General features: G+C 46.6%; 1 protein-coding gene across 1 annotated transcript in view; it reads left to right on the plus strand.

Moving 5' to 3' along the window:
* LOC145341782 (chromodomain Y-like protein 2) overlaps positions 1-18904 on the plus strand; it is a 128417-nt gene that overhangs the window by 104461 nt on the left and 5052 nt on the right. The window contains exon 6 of the mRNA XM_080186709.1: positions 1678-1821. Coding sequence (XP_080042835.1) covers positions 1678-1821 — 144 coding nt within the window. The remainder of the gene's footprint in view (positions 1-1677; positions 1822-18904) is intronic.

Below are 18904 nucleotides of genomic sequence, written 5' to 3' on the forward strand. Positions count from 1 at the left end.
CTTTTGGACTTTAACCTGGTGTTGTGAGACTTCTTACTGTGCCCACCCCAGTCCAACGCCGGCATCTCCACATCCTGTCTTATCCCCGTAGCCTTTGATTCCCTTATTCATTAAAAATCTGACTATTGCAGCCTTGAACATACTTAATGATCCAACCTCTACAACCCCCTATAGGAAAGAATTCCGCAGATTCATTACCCCCGAGAGAAGAAATTCCTCCTTGTCACCACCTTAAATGTGCGACCCCTTACTGTGAGTCGATGCCGTTTGGTCCTAGACTTTCCCACAAGGGGAACCAACTTCTCAGCATCTACCTTGTCAGGCCACCAGAGAATATGGTGTGTAGTTGAGACATACAGACCATAAAAGTGCAGGGCTTTTTTCTGTTGCCTGTACCGAGATAGCTGGAGGAGTGTTACGGTTCACTTCAGACCCTTGGCACTGGGAAGGAAAAATTCACCTTGTCCCTGTCCAGCTGTAATGCTCCGAGCCTCTTTACATTGTGGCCATTTGGATCAAGTTTTGATTTGATTTGATTCATTATTGTCATAGGTATTAGCACACAGTGAAAAGTATTGTTTCTTGCATGCTGCACAGACAAAGCATACCGTTATTAGAGAAGGAAAGCAGAGAGTGCAGAATGTAGGTTTACAGTCATAGCTAGGGTGTAGAGAAAGATCAACTTAATGCAAGGTAATTCCATTCAAAAGTCTGACAGCAGCAGGGAAGAAGCTGTTCTGGAGTCAGTTGACCTCAGACTTTTGTATCTTTTTCCCCGACGGAAGGAGGTGGAAGAGAGTTTGCCTAGGGTTCGTGGGATCCTTGATTATGCTGGCTGCTTTGCCAAGGCAGCAGGAAGTGTAGACAGAGCAAATGGGTGGGAGGCTGGTTTGGACAATCAATGGCCTCCAAGAAGCCATATCGCAGGACAGATCCAGGATAGAAGGGGAGGATTACACCCAAAATATTTTAAATAGGGATTGATAATTGGTGGATTTCTTTCTATTTCTGTATTTGGGTTGCAAAAATTCAAGGTGTTTTTTTTTTACTCATTGACGAGCCTGTGCATTTGTATGGTTGCCGGGACTTGAGAAACCGAGTTACAGAGAAAGGTTGAATAGGTTAGGACTTAATTCCCTGGAGCGTAGAAGAATGAGGGGAGATTTGAGAGAGGTATATAAAATTATGATGGGTATAGATAGAGCGAATGCAAGCAGGCTTTTTCCACTGAGGCTAGGAGAGAAAAGAAAAACTAGAGGACATGGGTTAAGGGTGAAGGGGGAAAAGTTTAAAGGGAATATTGGGGGTGGGGCGGGGGGGTTCTTCTTCACACAGAGAGTGGTGGGAGTGTGGAATGAGCTGCCAGATGAGATGGTGAAAGCGGGCTCACTTTTAGCATTTAAAAAAAACTTGGACGGGTTCATGGATGAGAGGGGTGTGGGGGGATATGGTCCAGTGGAAGGAGGCAGAAAAATGGTTCGGCACAAACAAGGAGGGCCAAAAGGCCTGTTTCTGTGCTGTAGTATTCTATGGTGCTAAGACTATTTAGCATAGTCTTACTGAGGATGCTCCATTAATTGGGTTGCCTTATTTCATATGAGCACTGGAGGCATTTTTTTTCTAACCAGGGAACGCTGCGAAGGAACAATTACAATCATGTATGTTTCCCGCTTACAGGCCAACGAAATGCTGTTTTGTGGGAGAAAGTTAACGGCGCAAGAAGCGTGCAGTCGGGGGCTGGTGTCTCAGGTCTTCTGGCCAACGACGTTCAGTCAAGAAGTGATGTTACGAGTGAAGGAGATGGCATCGTGCAGTGCAATGGTAAGCTCACTGTCCCCTTACAACGCGCTTAATGGCTCGAGATGTTAGTGGCGGCGCAATGAAGTCGATTTAATTTTACAATTCCCGGACGATTCTTCTTCGCTGATTAAAGGACGCAGATCCCCCAGGAAGGATGTAATTTATTTTGTCGGAAAGCTAACAGGATTTCATTGGCATGCCATCCAAGGACGGAACCTGAAGCTATGATAGTGATTCGAATTTGTCCTTGTGTTCAAAGCTGCCGACGCAAAAGAGAAATATAGAACTGCCACAATGCAGGACAAGGCCATTCAGCCCATCGAGCCTGCACCGGCTCTCCAACAGAGTCCTTTACCCAATATGGAACTGCTACAAGGCAGAACAAGGTTGTTTGGCCCATCGAGCCTGCACCGACTCTCCAACAGTTTTTTTACCCAATCTAGAACTGCTACAACGCAGAAGGAGGCCATTCAGCCCATGAGGCCTGCACTGGCTCTGCAGCAGAGTATTTTACCCAGGTCTACCCCACCCCACCCATCCCATTCCTTTAACCCCTCCCCATGCATTTACCCCACTCATCCCCTAAGATATGCATCTTGGGACACTGAGGGGTAACTTATCATGGTCAAGCCACTGAATCTGCACATCTTTGGTCTGTGGGAGGAAACCGGAGCACCCGGTGGAAACTCAGGTAGACATGGGGAGAATGTGCAAACCCCACACAGACAGAGTGACCCAAGCCAGGAATCGAACCCGGGTCCCTGGTGTGGTGAGGCAGCAGTGCTAACCACTGTGCCACTGTTACGTACAGTTGTTACATGGGCAAAAACAAGGAACCTGTTAGCACACGGAAGAAGGGTCCGACTTAGCAACACTGAAGTTACCTGATTAAGGAGGTACGATGGAGCCCCATCATAACGCGATGGTTCAGGTCCATAAGATGTTATCAGAGTTGCGCTAAATCGGGGCCGTGCTAAATCACTCAACCGGAAAGGGCAAAATGGGAGAGTCCATCCGTCATATCGCGTCATACGGGGTGTGTAAAATGGGGGTTCCACTGTATTATCGGGGTTCCACGCCCTCATAAATCAGCTACTTTTCCTTTGTCACTCCCATCCTGCGTGTTGGATTCAGTTTAACCAGTTGGAAATATCGGAGCCAAGTCAAATCCTATCCTCATTCAATGTCTCTACATTGGGGAATCACTGCATATTGATGAGGAGTTGTGAAAAAGACTTAGATTTCATTTGTATAGCGCCTTTTGCAAACACTGAACTGTTAAAAGGACGTAATAGTCAAATTAAATGCTTCTTCAGAAGTGTAGCCACTGTTGTGACTCCTTGTGGTGCAGAAGGAGGCCGTTTGGCCCATCAGGTCTGCACCAACTCCCCTGACAAAGCATCTTACCCAGGCCCACCCACCACCCCGCCCTACAGCGTACAATATCATGGATAACCCATCTAATCTGCACATTTTTGGATGAAACCGGAGCACCCGGAGGAAACCCGTGCAGAAACGGGGAGAATGTGCAATCTCCACACAGCCAGTGACCCAAGCCGCCCATCCGCCCAAGCAAGCGTTTGGGTTGAACGTCTCACCCAAAAGACAGCGTGGTGTTCTCTCAGTCCCGCACCTCAAGTCTTGGAGCGGGTCTTGAACCTGGAGCCTTGTGACTCGGAGGTGAGAGGGCTAACCATTGGACCACTGGAGGAAGGGGCAATCTGATCATTCAGGAAGTAACAGTTGGGTGGCACCATGTGAAAGTTTGAAGGTTTTTAATTCGGGGAGATACCTGGCAATTAGAAGGCTCGCGGATGTGCGATTCTGAGAACGAAAGGTGCGGGCCCCCTGCTTTTTACCTGTCCTATGCTGAGAAAATGGTTAGAACCGTCTCCCCATGTCTGGAAACAGTCAACAAACCTTGGATGATCTCAGAGATTCATGGAACATTGAAGATTTTTGGAGTGAGAGGAAATGTTTAGAATAGTGAAGAGTTTGAGCTTTTGGGACAGTGGAGGTGATGTGAGAATTGCTTTAGAAGTTTGATACAATCGATCCTTTGCCAAGAGAGCCAATTGTGGAGAGAGGGCAATAGTTGGTGCAGTAAAGCTGAGAGTGATTGGCTGTTGGGTAGCTTTTCCAGAGATGACAAGAAAAGTTTTAAACCAATTTCAAAAAACAAAATTTATGCTCCCCCAATAAAGTGTAGCAACTCTGCAAGGTGAAAGTATCGAGCGTGGATTTTTTTTATTCATTTATGGGATGTGGCCGTTGCCAGCTGCGCCCAGCATTTATTGCCCATCCCTAACTGCCCTCCATTTCAGAGGGCATTTAAGAGTCAACCACGTTGCTGTGGGTCTGGAGTCACATGTAGGCCAGACCAGGTAAGGAAGGCAGATTTCCCCCCTTAAAGGACATTAGTGAACCAAATGGGTTTTTCCCACAATTGACAATGGTTTCATGGTCACTAGACTTTTTTAATGCCAGATTTTTTTTTTATTGAATTCAAATCCCACCAACTGCGGTGTGGGGTTTGAGCCCAGGTCCCCAAGATCTTGCCCTGAGCCTTTGCGTTACTAGTCCAGTGACAATACCACTGCACCACTGTGTTCGGGTTGTACGATCTGAATGCAGAGTGGGATCACCATCAACAGAGTGGATAGGTTTTAGAGATGAAAAGGAAAGGTGCTGGATATGAGAGAGAGTAAGAGTGTTGTTAAGGGGACAACAATTAGACAGTGTCACATCAACGACATTCCAGATGGAAGAACGAGAGGGGAAGCTAGATACAAACCATTTAACATCAATTTGGAAGGCAATCATGCAGTAACAATGTGTCTGGAAGCACAGACTGTTGAACCCTGTGTCGGGGGCTTTCAGAGTGTATAGGGCATTGGCAGGCAAATGACTAAAATGGCTCAAGAGAAGGACATAATAGAGGCATTGAGATCACCAGGTATAACCAGAATGCAAAGCAGACGGCAGTCAGGGATTAGAATAGGATTTAAGATTGGGCAATTTATAAATCAGCAGTTTCGTATTAGAAATGCTAGTAAATAAAGTGATTGTGAATTAAAAGGATTGAGAGAATGGCCTAGATCAGGGGTGGCTTCAGAAGCACACTCTTGAACTACTATCTGGATCAGAAGTCTAGAAATGGAGAGTTAAAGACCCACCAGAGATAAATGTCAATCCACCAAACTTCCCAAAGATCTTATCGCCATCTACAAGGCACAGGGCGATGGAACGCTCTCTACTTCCCTGAATGAGTGCAGCTCCAACAACAATTAAGAAGGTCAGCCCCATCTGGGACGAAGCTGGCCACCTCACTGGTGCTCCACCCAACACCTTAAACATTCATACCCTCCACTCCCAGCATAGCATTGCAGTCTGTATCATCTGCACTGCAGCAAATTCTTCAACAGGGTCTTCCAAGACCTCAACTGTCTAAAAGAACAAAGGGCAGTTCCCCTCCAAACCACCTGGACTTGGATAGCTGTCGTCGTTCCTTTGCCATCGGGCGGAAAATCTGGGAATGTCCTATCTAACGATACTGTGGGACAGACTGCCGTGGTTCATGAAGGTCGCTTACCACCACCTTCTCAAGGACAGTTAGGAAGTGAGCAAAAAATAACTGGGCTTGCCAGCGATGCCCAAATCCTGTGAATGAATACATTTAAAAAATTACAAGCGCAGAGCTCAATGGAAGAATCTGACACAAGAATCTCTACCAGAATTGAAGTTGAAAGCGTAAAATGATCCAAAGGAACAGTATCTGTTTACAGGTGAGGTGATACAGAAAGCAGTGTTCACAGAGTGTGCAGGAGGCATCATTGCAAAGGAAATAGCAGCAGAGGCTGCAGGGTGGGCATGAGGACAATAGTTTATGTTCCTTCAAGCAAAGCTGATTTAGTTCAACCTATTTCTTATGTTCTTATGAAACTGCTTGTACTTCTAGCTGATATTGAGACAGGATATACAAAAAACACAACCTTGAGGGTTCAGCTCAAGAGCTGGCATCATGGAATCAAAATATAATACCAGATACTGCAGAAAGGTTAGCCTGAATCATGGAAGCTTTCATGCAGCTGAAGAACAAGGAGAACAAGAACAGTACAGCACAGGAAGAGGCCCTCCAAGCCTGCGCCGATCATGTTGCCTGCCTAAACTAAAACTGTCTGCACTTAGGGAGTCCGTATCCTTCCATTCCCATCCTATTCATGTATTTGTCTAGTTGCCCCTGAAATGCCACTATTGTACTTGCTCCTACCACCTCCCTGGGCAGCGGGTTCCAGACATTCACCAGCCTCTGTGTAAAAAAAAAACTTGCCCCGCACATCTCCTCTAAACTTTTCCCCACGCACCTTAAACCTCTGTCCCCTAGTACTTCACTTTTCTACCTGAGGAAAGAGCATCTGACTATCCATTCTGTCCATGCCACTCATAATCTTGTAAACCTCACCCCTCAACCTCTGTCGTTCCAGTGAGAACAAACCAAGTTTATCCAACCTCTCCTCATAGCTACTGAGAGCATTATGCCCTCAAAGCGAAAGCATTTAGGAAGAAAGGTGATTGCATAGCAGTAACGTTGCTGGGCTAGTAATCCAGAGGCCCAGACGTGGAGACATGGGTTCAGACCTCACCACAGAAGCTGGTGAAGATCAAATTTAATCAATTAAATCTTGGATATAAAGCAAGTGTGGAACTACCATTACTTGTTATGAAGATCCACCTTGCCCTGTAGGGAAGGAAATCTGCCATCCTCACCTGGCCTGGCCTACAAGTGACTCCAAATCCACAGCAATGTGGTTGACTCTTAAGTGCCCTCTGAAAAGGGAAAGGTGAACAAAGAACAAACAAAGAACAAAAACAGCCCGGGAAACAGGCCCTTCAGCCCAACGAGCCCACGCCGCCATTTTAACATTACCAGTCCTCCCCCACTCCACCCATGACCCTTATCTATTGTTTATGGCCATCCACATTGAGGGAAACTAATTTAGGGACAATTTATTATTTCCAATCAGCCTAATAGCACATCTTTGGGGTGTGGGAGGAAACCAGAGCACCCGGAGAAAACCCACGCAAGCACGGGGAGAATGTGCAAACTCCCACAGACACTGGCCCAAATCCACGTGTCTGCGCAGCAAACAGTGATAGCCACTGAGCTGTCGTCTTGCCCAGCATCTGGTCCCAGTTTAAGCGCACACTAACAAAATGAAGCACTAGGCCAATCTTGAACATTCAAGAGCAGCCCAAGTACGACCCATCACGTGTATGCCCCTCGTTGGACAACAAGGCGGACCGACTTAAAACCTGTGAATTAGAAGAGAAAAACATTATTATCATACTACATCCTTTTACATGACCAGGGACGTCCCAATGCTAATGAACCTTATTTAAAACAATCTCCTATATCCTCCCATCTCCAACCCACTCATGTGCCTGTCTAAGTTACTCTTAAACATCTCCAGCGTGCCTGCCTCCACTACCTTACTTGGCAGAGCATTCCATACCCCCACTACCCTCTGTGTGAAAAACCTCCCTCTAATATCTGTGTTATACCTCTCCCCCCTCACCTTAAGCCCATGGCCCCTCGTACTGTGTGTCTCTAACATAGGAAATAGCTTACCTCTGTTTACTCTATCTATACCCTTCATAATCTTATATACCTCTATTAGATCTCCCCTCAAGTCGCCGTCTTTCAAGGGAAAACAGCCCCAATTTGCTCAATTTTTCCTCATAATCCAGCCCTTCCATACCAGGCAACATCCTGGTAAACCTCCTCTGCACTCTCTCCAGAGTCTCCACGCCACTAGTGGTATTATTACAAGACTATTAATCCAAAAACTCAACTGATGTTCTGGGTTACAGAATCTCACAGATGATGAAATTTGAATTCCACAAAAAAATCTGGGATTCGGAATCCACTGATGACCATGAAACTCTTGTCAATCGTCAGAAAAACCCATCTGATCCATGAATGTCTTTTAGAGAAGAAAATCTGCCATCCTTACTTGGTCTGGCCTACATGTGACTCTAGAGCCACAGCAACGTGGTTGACTCTCATCTGCCCTCTGAACAGGGGCAACTAGGGATGGGCAATAAATGCTGCGATGCCCCATGAATAAACAAAAAGAAAGGACAGCAAGCTACTCAATTCGAGAAGGGGTGGGCAACAAATGCTGGTTTTGCCGGTGCCATTCATGAGCCAGACCAGGTAAAGAATTTTTTTAAAGCTTTTTGTTTTGGGACAGATACAAGTATCAAGAGAGTAAAATCATCAAAGAATTATCAACAGCTGTACCAGTTGGCTGCTCTGTGGTGGGTATGTGTGCTTACAGGCATGGCATTGAAGAAAAAGCCCCCAACCTCAAGGAAACAAACAAGATAAGAGTTAGGATTAGAGGTGAGTTGAAAGTCTTGGAGATTAGCTGCGTAACCTGGCCAACTATAGCAGAGCTGGGGCTGCATTAGTTTGAGTCACAGTCATCAAGGATGAGGGTCAGGGCTGGAACAGAGATTAGATTACCTCAGTAAGACAGGCTGGATGCACTTTGACATTTAAAATGTGACTTAGCCTAATCCCTCCCTTTATATTACAACCTTGTCACTTCCTCCAAGGTATCCTTTTTCCTTTGAATTCAGTTTATCGATTGCTGGGCGGTGAAGGATGTTCATTGCAACACTCAAATGGAACCGCTGTGCGCTTGATAAAGCAGGGTTGTGAGGTTACAACATACATGAAAATAGTAATACGACAGCAATTTAATAAAGCCAACGTCAACTGGTGGCAGTGAGCTGTGAATTACTTGTCACATCGCCTGCTGAAATGTGACAAAAATGATGACACCTCACAAAATAAGTTTTGATGTAAATAGCACAACCACGAATATCTTACTGCGACGCAGCAGTCAAAACTGGACAGTTCTAAAAATTCTAAATCATTTCGCAAATAACTTCTTACATAATTGTGGTTTATGCCAAAACATAAGGAACAGTATCTCTTCTAAATCTTTTCTAAATTCTATTTATTCTATTCTAAATAGAAATTCTATTTCTAAATCTCTTGCATGTCCACATGCCTTGTTTCGAATTATGATTATTAAATTCCAAAATCCATGCACCTGAATTTCAGATGAGCTCTGAAGGCTACTGGGATGTTAAAAACTAGCTCACTTCATGTTCCTATTGCCTCGTATCCTACACAAGATGGCACGGTGCCACAGTGGCTAGCACTGCTGCCTCACGGTGCTGGGGACCCGGATTGAATTCCTGGCTTGGGTCACTGTCTGTGTGGAGTCTACACATTCTCCCTGTGTCTACATGGGTTTCTTCCAGTAGTTTCCTCCCACAATCCAAAGATGTGTGGCTTAGGTGCTAACTTGCCCCTTAGTGCCCTGGCACGTGTTAGATTAAAGGGATTAGTGGGTAAATTAATGGGGTTATGGGGATAGGGCCTGGGTGGGATTGTTGTTGGTGCAGGCTCGATGGGCCAAATGGCCTCCTTCTGCACTGTAGGGTTTCTATGATCCTTCCTATAATTCTAAGTGTCAAGTCTGCTTTCTCACTCGTCCAAGTTCTTAAATACCGAGTCTGTGTCTATCAGCTGACTCGCAAAAATGGCTGTTCCGTCATGGCGCGCATTACATTGCCTCCATGATGCCGTGTGTGGGATTGACGGAACACCTACGTAACTTCAGGGAAAACGGCCGACCTCAGGAAGAGCACACTCAGAGAGGTTTTTCCTTTGTTAGAGGCTAGGATTATCCCAAGTGAGGAACAAGGAAGTGCTCACAAATGTGTTTTACACGCGATTGTGCACAGGACAACCACGTAAAAATATATCCTAAGTTACATGGAGATACGTGGAGATACTTCACTCTGGGTACACGGCTGAGACAGCAGGGAGTACGCCAGTCTGGGTTTTAACTTAAGTTTAAAGTTTATTTATTAGCGTCACAAGTAGGCTTATATTAACACAGCAATGAAGTTATTGCGAAAATCCCCTAATTGCCACACGCTAGCATCTGTTGGGGTACACCGAGGGAGAATTTAGCATGAGCAGTGCACCCAACCAACATGTTTTTCAGACTGTGGTAAGGAACAGGAGCACCCAGAGGAAACCCACGCGGACATAAGAACATAAGAAATAGGAGCAGGAGTAGGCCATCTAGCCCTTCGAGCCTGCCCCGCCGTTCAATAAGATCATGGCTGATCTGTCGCTGCTCAGTTCCACTTTCCCGCCCTCTCCCCATAACCCTTAATCCCCTCTCTTATCAAAAACCCATCAACCTGCGTCTTAAATAAATTTAGCGAGGCAGCCTCCACCACTTCAACGGGCAGAGAATTCCAGAGATTCACCACCCTTTGAGTGAAGAAGTTCCTCCTCAACTCCGTTCTAAACCGCCCCCCCCTTTATCTTGAGGCTGTGCCCCCTAGTCCTACTGTCCTTTCTGAGCGGGAAGAGTCTCTCCACCTCTATCCTATCCATCCCATTCATCATCTTATACGTCTCAATGAGATCCCCCCTCATTCTTCTAAACTCTAACGAGTACAAGCCTAGTTTATTCAGCCTCTCCTCATAGCTCAACCCCCTCAACTCCGGTATCAGCCTAGTAAACCTCCTCTGCACTCCCTCCAAGGCCAAAATATCCTTGCGTAAGTGCGGCGACCAAAACTGCACACAGTCCTCTTGAGAACATGCAAACTCCACAAAGACAGTCAGTCACCCAAGGCAGGGAATTGAACCCAGATGCCCGGAGCTGTGAGGCAGCAGTGCTAATCACTGTGCCCCCGTGCCACCCATAAAGGGCAACGTACTTAGACCATAGAAAAACCACAGCACAAACAGGCCCTTCGGCCCACAGGTTGCACTGATGATATCCATACCTGCTAGGCTTACCTATAACCCTCAATTCTGTTAAGTTCCATGCACTCATCCAGAAGTCTCTTGAAAGACCCTACCGAGTTTGCCTCCACCACCACCGACGGCAGCCAATTCTTACTTATCCAGTACTTCTGGAGACCAGAGAAGAAGGCAACAAAGGACAAGACATCTAGTCACCTTTCTCATTGGTTCTTGTCACTGAGGAGTAATCTGTATCAGTTCAATTCTCGGCTTGGGTCACTGTCTGTGTGGAGTCTGCCTGTCTTCTCCCTGTCTGACAACACCAGGTTTTAGTCCAACCTATTTATTTGATAGAACATAGAACATAGAACATTACAGCGCAGAACAGGCCCTTCGGCCCACGATGTTGCGCCGACCAGTTACAAAAACAATGACCCACTAGCCTATACCAATCCCTTTTCGTCCATAAACCTATCCAGAGATCTCTTAAACGCCCCCAAACTAGACGCATTTACAACTGCAGCAGGCAGGGCATTCCAATCCCTCACCACCCGCTGGGTAAAGAACCTACCCCTGACATCCGTCCTGTAGCTACCCCCCCTTAATTTAAAGCCATGCCCCCTCGTGCTAGCTTTCTCCATCCGAGGAAAAAGGCTATCACTATCCACCCTATCTAAACCTCTAATCATCTTATATGTTTCAATAAGATCCCCTCTTAGCCGCCTTCTTTCCAACGAAAACAACCCTAGATCCCTCAGTCTCTCCTCATAGGACCTCCCCACCATACCAGGCAACATCCTAGTAAACCTCCTCTGCACCCTCTCCAACGCCTCCACATCCTTCTTGTAATGCGGGGACCAGAACTGCACACAGTACTCCAAGTGCGGCCGCACTAGAGTAGTGTACAGTTGCAACATTACACTGCGACTCCTAAATTCAATCCCCCTACCAATAAACGCCAAGACACCGTACGCCTTCTTGACAACCTTATCTACTTGATTCCCAACTTTCAGGGATCTATGTACACACACACCTAGATCCCTCTGTTCATCCACACTATTCAAAGTCCTCCCGTTAGCCCTATACTCGACACATCTGTTGCTCCTACCAAAGTGAATTACCTCACACTTCTCCGCATTAAATTCCATCCGCCACCTCTCGGCCCAGCTCTGCAACCTATCTAAGTCTCCCTGCAGACTATGACACCCTTCCTCACAATCTACCACACCTCCAACTTTGGTGTCATCAGCAAATTTACTAATCCACCCAACTATACCCTCATCCAGATCATTAATAAAAATTACAAACAACAGTGGCCCCAAAACAGATCCCTGAGGCACACCACTCGTAACTGCACTCCATGATGAATATTTACCATCCACCACCACCCTCTGTCTCCTATCTGATAGCCAATTCCTGATCCAACTTCCTAGATTACCCACAATCCCATACATCTGCATTTTCTGCAGAAGCCTACCATGGTGAACCTTATCGAACGCCTTACTAAAATCCATGTATACCACGTCAACTGCCTTACCCCTATCCACCTCTTTGGTCACCTTCTCAAAAAACTCAATAAGGTTAGTAAGGCACGACCTACCTGCTACAAAACCATGCTGACTATTTCTAATCAATTCATTACACTCCAAATAACTATAAATCCTATCCCTAATAATTTTTTCTAAAACCTTGCCCACAACAGAAGTAAGACTCACCGGTCTATAATTCCCGGCAAAGTCTCTGTTCCCCTTCTTAAACAATGGGACAACATTCGCTATCCTCCAATCCTCCGGGACTACACCAGAGACCAATGACGACCTGAAGATCTGAGCCAGAGGCTCTGCAATCACCTCTCTAGCCTCCCAGAGAATCCTAGGGTAGATCCCATCCGGACCAGGGGACTTATCTATTTTCAGCCCCTCAAGAATTTCCAGCACATCCTCTTTATCAACCGTAATACTGTCTATTTTACACCCCTGCAACCCAATGTCCTCCTCAGCTATATTCATGTCCCCCTGCGTGAACACCGAAGAGAAATATTGGTTCAATACTTCTCCAATCTCCTCCGGTTCCACACACAACTTCCCCCTGCTGTCTGTAACTGGCCCTAATCTTGCCCTGACCAACCTTCTGTTCTTGACATACTTATAGAACGCCTTAGGATTCTCCTTAATCCTATCAGCCAAAGTCTTCTCATGTCCTCTTTTAGCCCTTCTCAACTCACTCTTCAACTCCCTCCTAGCCAATCTAAAGCTTTCTAGTGCACTATCTGAGCCCTCCAATCTCATCCGAACATAAGCCTCCTTTTTCTTTTTAACCATTGACTCAACTCTTTTAGTGCACCACGGTTCCCTAGATCTACCAAATCCACCATGCCTGACAGGGACATACCTATCAAGGACTCGCAGTAGCTGCTCCTTGAAAAAACTCCACATTTCAGACGTTCCCAGTCCCTGTAATCCCCTAATCCAATCCATGCGTCCTAATTCACTCCTGATAGCCTCATAATCGCCCTTACCCCAGCTAAAATTGCTGACCCGAGGTTCATGCCTATCTCTTCCCATCACTAAGGTGAACGTAACCGAATTGTGGTCACTATCACCAAAATGCACACCAACTTCCAAGTCTAGCACCTGGTCTGGCTCATTTCCCAGCACCAAATCCAATATAGCCTCACCTCTAGTTGGCCTGTCTACATACTGAGACAAAAAACCTTCCTGCACGCTTTGTACAAACACTGACCCTTCTAGCGAGCTAGAACTATAGCAACTCCAATCAATATTCGTAAAGTTAAAGTCCCCCATAACAATTACCCTATTACTTTCACTCCTAACCAGGATTGTCTCCGCAATCCTTTCCTCAACCTCTCTAGAACTTTTAGGAGGTCTATAAAAGACTCCCAACAGGGTGACCTCTCCTCTCCTATTTCTAATCTCCGCCCATACTACCTCAACTGACAAGTCCTCATCAAACTTTCTCTCCGACACTGTGATACAGTCCTTGACTAGCAATGCTACCCCACCCCCCCTTCTACCTTCTTCTCTACTCCGACTAAAGCATTTGTACCCCGGAACCTGCAACATCCATTCCTGACCCTGCTCTATCCATGTCTCAGAAATGGCCACAACATCAAAGTCCCAGGTACTGATCCACGCTGCAAGTTCATCCACTTTATTGCGAATACTCCTCGCATTAAAGTACACGCATTTCAAACCCTGCTCCGCCCCACCCCCACTATGCCGTGCCCTGTATTCCCCAACTATGCCCCCCTCACTTTCACCCCCTTTCCTCACTATCCCTCCCCCCCTCCGAATCAGTTTAAACCTTCCTGCATCGCTTTTGCAAATTTACCCCCCAGGATATTGATTCCCCTCTGGTTCAGGTGTAGACCATCCCTCTTATAGAGGTCCCACCTTCCCCAGAATGAGCCCCAATTGCTCAAGTACCTGAACCTCAAGTACCTCAAGCACAGACTGTATGCTCTGTCTGAGGCCAGAACTCTCCATTCACCTGACGAAGAGGGTGTCCCTCGAAAGCTTGTGAGTATATTATCAAATAAATAGGTTGGACTAAAACCTGGTGTTGTCAGACTTTTTACTGTGTTTACGCCAGTCCAACGCCGGCATACCCACATCATCTCTCCCTGTCTGCCAGGGTTTCCTCCAGGGGCTCCGGTTTCTTCCCGCAACCTGAAAGACACGCAGGCGACTCGGGGGATTTTCACTGTAACTTCATTGCAGTATTAATGTAAGCCTTACTTGTGAGTAATAAATAAACTTCCACTTTCCTTTTTAAAAATGATGGGTCCACTTTGTGACTGGAGAACTTTGATCACTGAATATTGTGCTGAAGGATATGAACAAGAATATGACCTTCCGAGAATTAGAAACTAGAAGCAGGAGTAGGCCATTTGGCCCTTCAAGCCAGTTCCGCTGTTCATTTTGATCATGGCTGATCATCAAATTCAATATCCTGATCCGCCTCCCCCCCTATATCCCTTGATCCCTTTAGTCTCAAGAGCTACGTCTAATTTCTTCTTGAAATTGGGCAACGTTCTGGCCTCAACTACTTCCTGTGGTAGCGAATTCCACAGATCCACCACCCTCTGGGTGAAGAAGTATTCAAGCGTCTGGAGAAAATAATTTGTTTTCCTCCCCATATCCTCCTCTTTCCATGGACACTGGCCAGATTTTAAGACCCCCGTTCTAACCCTGAAATCCCAGGAGACCTTTCATGTATTTTTCCGCTATGGAAGTGTGGGAATGCCGTGTGTCCTTTAGGGAAGGGAATCTTCCATTTTCACCCAATCTCACCGACATGTGACTCCACACCCATAGCAGTGTGGTTGATTTTTCCCTGCCCTCTGAAATGGCCCAGTAAGACACTCAGTTCACGGGCAATAGGCATCAAATTCTGGGCTTGTCAGGTGACACCCACATTCCCTGAAAAGAGAGAAGAAAAATGAACATCTGCTTATTGTCTCCATCCACATTTTTAATGATCTTTGCTCCCAAAGATGTCGAAACTTGTTGGGAGGAATCACATCAGCCCCAGGGTATCTTGTGCAAGAGGCCATTCTTTGTGTGGGTACCTGTGCTGTGAAGGTTGGCGCAGTGGAGAGTGGCACAGTTTGTAACTGCCTTGACAACCCCTTACAGTAGACCACTAGATAGTGATCAGAAGCCTGAGCCAGTCTTCTACCCTCCTGAGAGTAGGGGTCCTCCGACAAACTGCACTCTTCCCTAACCACACCTTGGACAAGAAACACAGAAAGGTAGGGCCTTGGTTAACAAGGTTAAATTATAATCTGACCTTATCTCAAAGAACAGTACAGCACAGGAACAGGCCCTTCGGCCCTCCAAGTCTGCACCGCTCATGCGCCCAACTAGACCATTCGTTTGTCTCCCTCTATTCCCAGTCTGTTCATGTGGCTAACTAGATAATCTTAAACGATCCCAGCGTGTCCGCCTCAACCACCTTACTTGGCAGTGATTCCAGGCCCCCACCACCCTCTGTGTAAAATACGCCCCCCTGACATCTGTGTTGAACCTTGCCCCCTTAACCTTGAACTTGTGACCCCTTGTGTTCGTCACCTCCGACCTGGGAAAAAGCTTCCCACTGTTCACCCTATCTATGCCCTTCATAATTTTATACACCTCTATTAGGTCACCCCTCATCCTCCGTCTTTCCAGGGAGAACAACCCCAGTTTGCCCAATCTCTCCTCATGGCTAAGACCCTCCATACCAGGCAACATCCTGGTAAACCTTTTCTGTACTCTCTCCAAGGCCTCCACGTCCTTCTGGTAATGTGGTGACCAGAACTGGACGCAGTATTCCAAATGTGGCCTAACCAACGTTCTATATAGCTGCAACGTCATATGCCAACTTTTATACTCTATGCCCCATCCAATAAAGGCAAGCATGCCATATGCCTTCTTCACCACCCTCTCCACCTGCGCTGCCACCTTTAGGGATCTGTGGACTTGCATCCCCAGGCCCCTCTGTACTCCTGATGGTTCTGCCATTTATTGTATAGTTCCCCCCCACATTAGATCTACAAAATGCATCACTTTGCATTTATCTGGATTAAATTCCATCTACCGTTTGTCCGCCCAATTTTCCAGCCTGTCTATATCCTGCCGTATTCTCCGACAATGTTCATCACTATCCACAAGTCCAGCAATCTTTGTAGCACTGCTGCCTCAGCATCTCATTGCCAACTAAGGCGACAGGAGAATTTGAAGTAGACCGTCGAAGAGTACAGCACAGGAATAGGCCCTTCGGCTCACAAGGTTGTGCCGAACATGACGCCAAATTAAACCAGATGTGAAACGGCCTCTACTGAAGAAGAACCTGAAGCTCCAGTGAAGTAACAACAGCAATAACTTACATTTATTATACAATCCCTGCAGTGCAGAAGGAGGCCAATCGGCCTACTGAGCCTGCACCAACAAGAATCCCACACAGGCCCTATTCCCATAACCACCCCACATTTACCCTTCTAATCCCCCTGACACAAGGGTCAGTTTAGCATGGCCAATCAATCTAACCAACACATCTTTGGAAACCTGAGCACCCGGAGGAAACCCATGGGGAGAAAGTGCAAACTCCACACAGACCATGACCCAAGAATCAAACCTAGGTCGCTGGTACTGTGCCCATGCTAATGGTAGCACAGTGGTTAGCACTGTTGCTTCACTGCGCCAATGATTCCGGCCTTGGGTGGCTGTCTTTGTAGGGTCTGCATGTTCTCCCCGTATCTGTGTGGGTTTCCTCCGGGTGCCTCAGTTTCTTCCCATAATCCAAAGGTGTGTAGGCTAGTTGATTGGCCATGTTAAGTTAACCTTAGTGTCAGGGGGGTTAGCAAGGTAAAGGTGGGGATAAGGGGATAGGGCCTGGGTGGGGTTGCTGTCAGTACAGGCTCGATGGGCCAAATGGCCTCCTTCTGAAATGTACGATTCTGTTGATATAGAAATAAAACATCCTGACGGGAATATTGTGAAACAAATCTTGATGCACATAAGGAGCTGTAAGGACAGATGACAGAAAGCTTTGTCAAAGAGGTAGCTTTCACAGAGTAATTTTAAAAGGAGGAGGGAGAGGTAATGGGCTGGAAGGGGGCAGGGAGGGCATTCCAGAGTATCGGGCAGCCGATGGCACAGGGTACCACTGATTAAAATCAGTGTGAGGCCAACACTGGAGAAACGGCGACATCTCAGGGGATTAACTGGTTGGAGAAGATTACAGAAATAGGGTGAGTCACTGGATGGATTTGAAAGTGAGGACTAGAATGTTAAAATTGAGGCATTGCCGTTGTACCAATCACGGGGGTGGTTGGTGAGCCTATCACCTACCTACTATCTGTGTAGCATGGTGGCACAATGGTTAGCACTGCTGCCTCAGAGCCAGGGAACCGGGTTCAATTCGCGATTTGGGTCACTGTCTGTGCGGAGTTTGCACGTTCTCCCCATGTCTATGTGGGTTTCCTCCGGGTGCTCCGGTTTCCTCCCACAGTCTGAAAGACGTGCTGATTCGATGCATTGGCCCCATGCTAAATTCTCCCTCAGTGTACCCGAACAGGCACCGGAGTGTGGCAACTCGGGGATTTTCACAGTAACTTCATTGTAAGCCTCCTTGTGGCCCTAATAAATAAACTTTAAACTGAAAGTTAAGTCTAAATAAGACGATAGGATTGTTGGAACGTAGCAAGGCATGACTGTAAAGAACATAAGAAATAGGAGCAAGAGTAGGCCATCCAGCCCTTCGAGCCTGCTCTGTCATTTAATAAGATCGTGGCTGACCTGATAGTAAACTCCCGATAACCCTTCACCCCCTTGCTTGCCAAGAACATATCCACCTCTGCCTTAAAAGTATTCGAAGACTTACTTCTACAATCTTCTCTGGAAGAGATTTCCAAAAACTCATCACCCTCTGAGTGAAAGATTTTCACCTCATCTCCATCTTAAATGGGCAACGCCTTATTTTTAAACAGTGACCCCCAAACCTCATACAGCAACTTGATTTTTGTTCACCGGGTGTGGGTATTTCTGGCTAGGATATCCCTAATTATCGTTGCTCAGATGGTATTTAAGAATGATAGAACCCTACAGTGCAGAAAGAGGCTCTTCGGCCCATCGAGTCTGCACCGAACACAATCCCACCCAGGCCCTACCCCCATATCCCTACATATTATACCCACTAATCCCGCTAACCTGCGCATGCCTGAACACTAAGGCGCAATTTCTTAACATGGCCAATCAACCTAACCTGCACATCTTTGGACTGTGGGAGGAAACCGGAGCACCCGGGGGAAACCCATGCAGACACGAGGAGAATGTGCAAACTCCACACAGGCAGTGACCCGAGCTGGGAATCGAACTGGGACCCTGGAGCTGTGAAGCAGTAGTGCTAACGCACTGTGCTACCGTGCCGCCCACAGAGTCAACTACATTGCTGTCACATGTAGATCAGACCACGTAAGATACAGCAGAGTTCCTTCCCTGGAGGACATTAGTAAACCTGATGGGTTTTTAAGCGGTTGAAAATGAGTTCATAGTCATCACAAGACTTTTCATTCCAGATCATTATTGAATTCCGATTTCACCATCTACCGTGGTGGGATTCGAACACAGGTCCCCAGGAATGGGAATGGTAGGAATAGCAGCAAAATGGACTATTATTTAAATGGTAAAAAAATTGCAGGATGCTGCTGTGCAGAGGGACCTGGGTGCCCTTGTGCAGGAATCTCAAGGAGTT

This window comes from Carcharhinus amblyrhynchos, chromosome 4 (genome assembly GCF_965287045.1).
Source record: "Carcharhinus amblyrhynchos chromosome 4, sCarAmb.v2.hapA, whole genome shotgun sequence".
NCBI classification, from domain to species: Eukaryota; Metazoa; Chordata; class Chondrichthyes; order Carcharhiniformes; family Carcharhinidae; genus Carcharhinus; species Carcharhinus amblyrhynchos.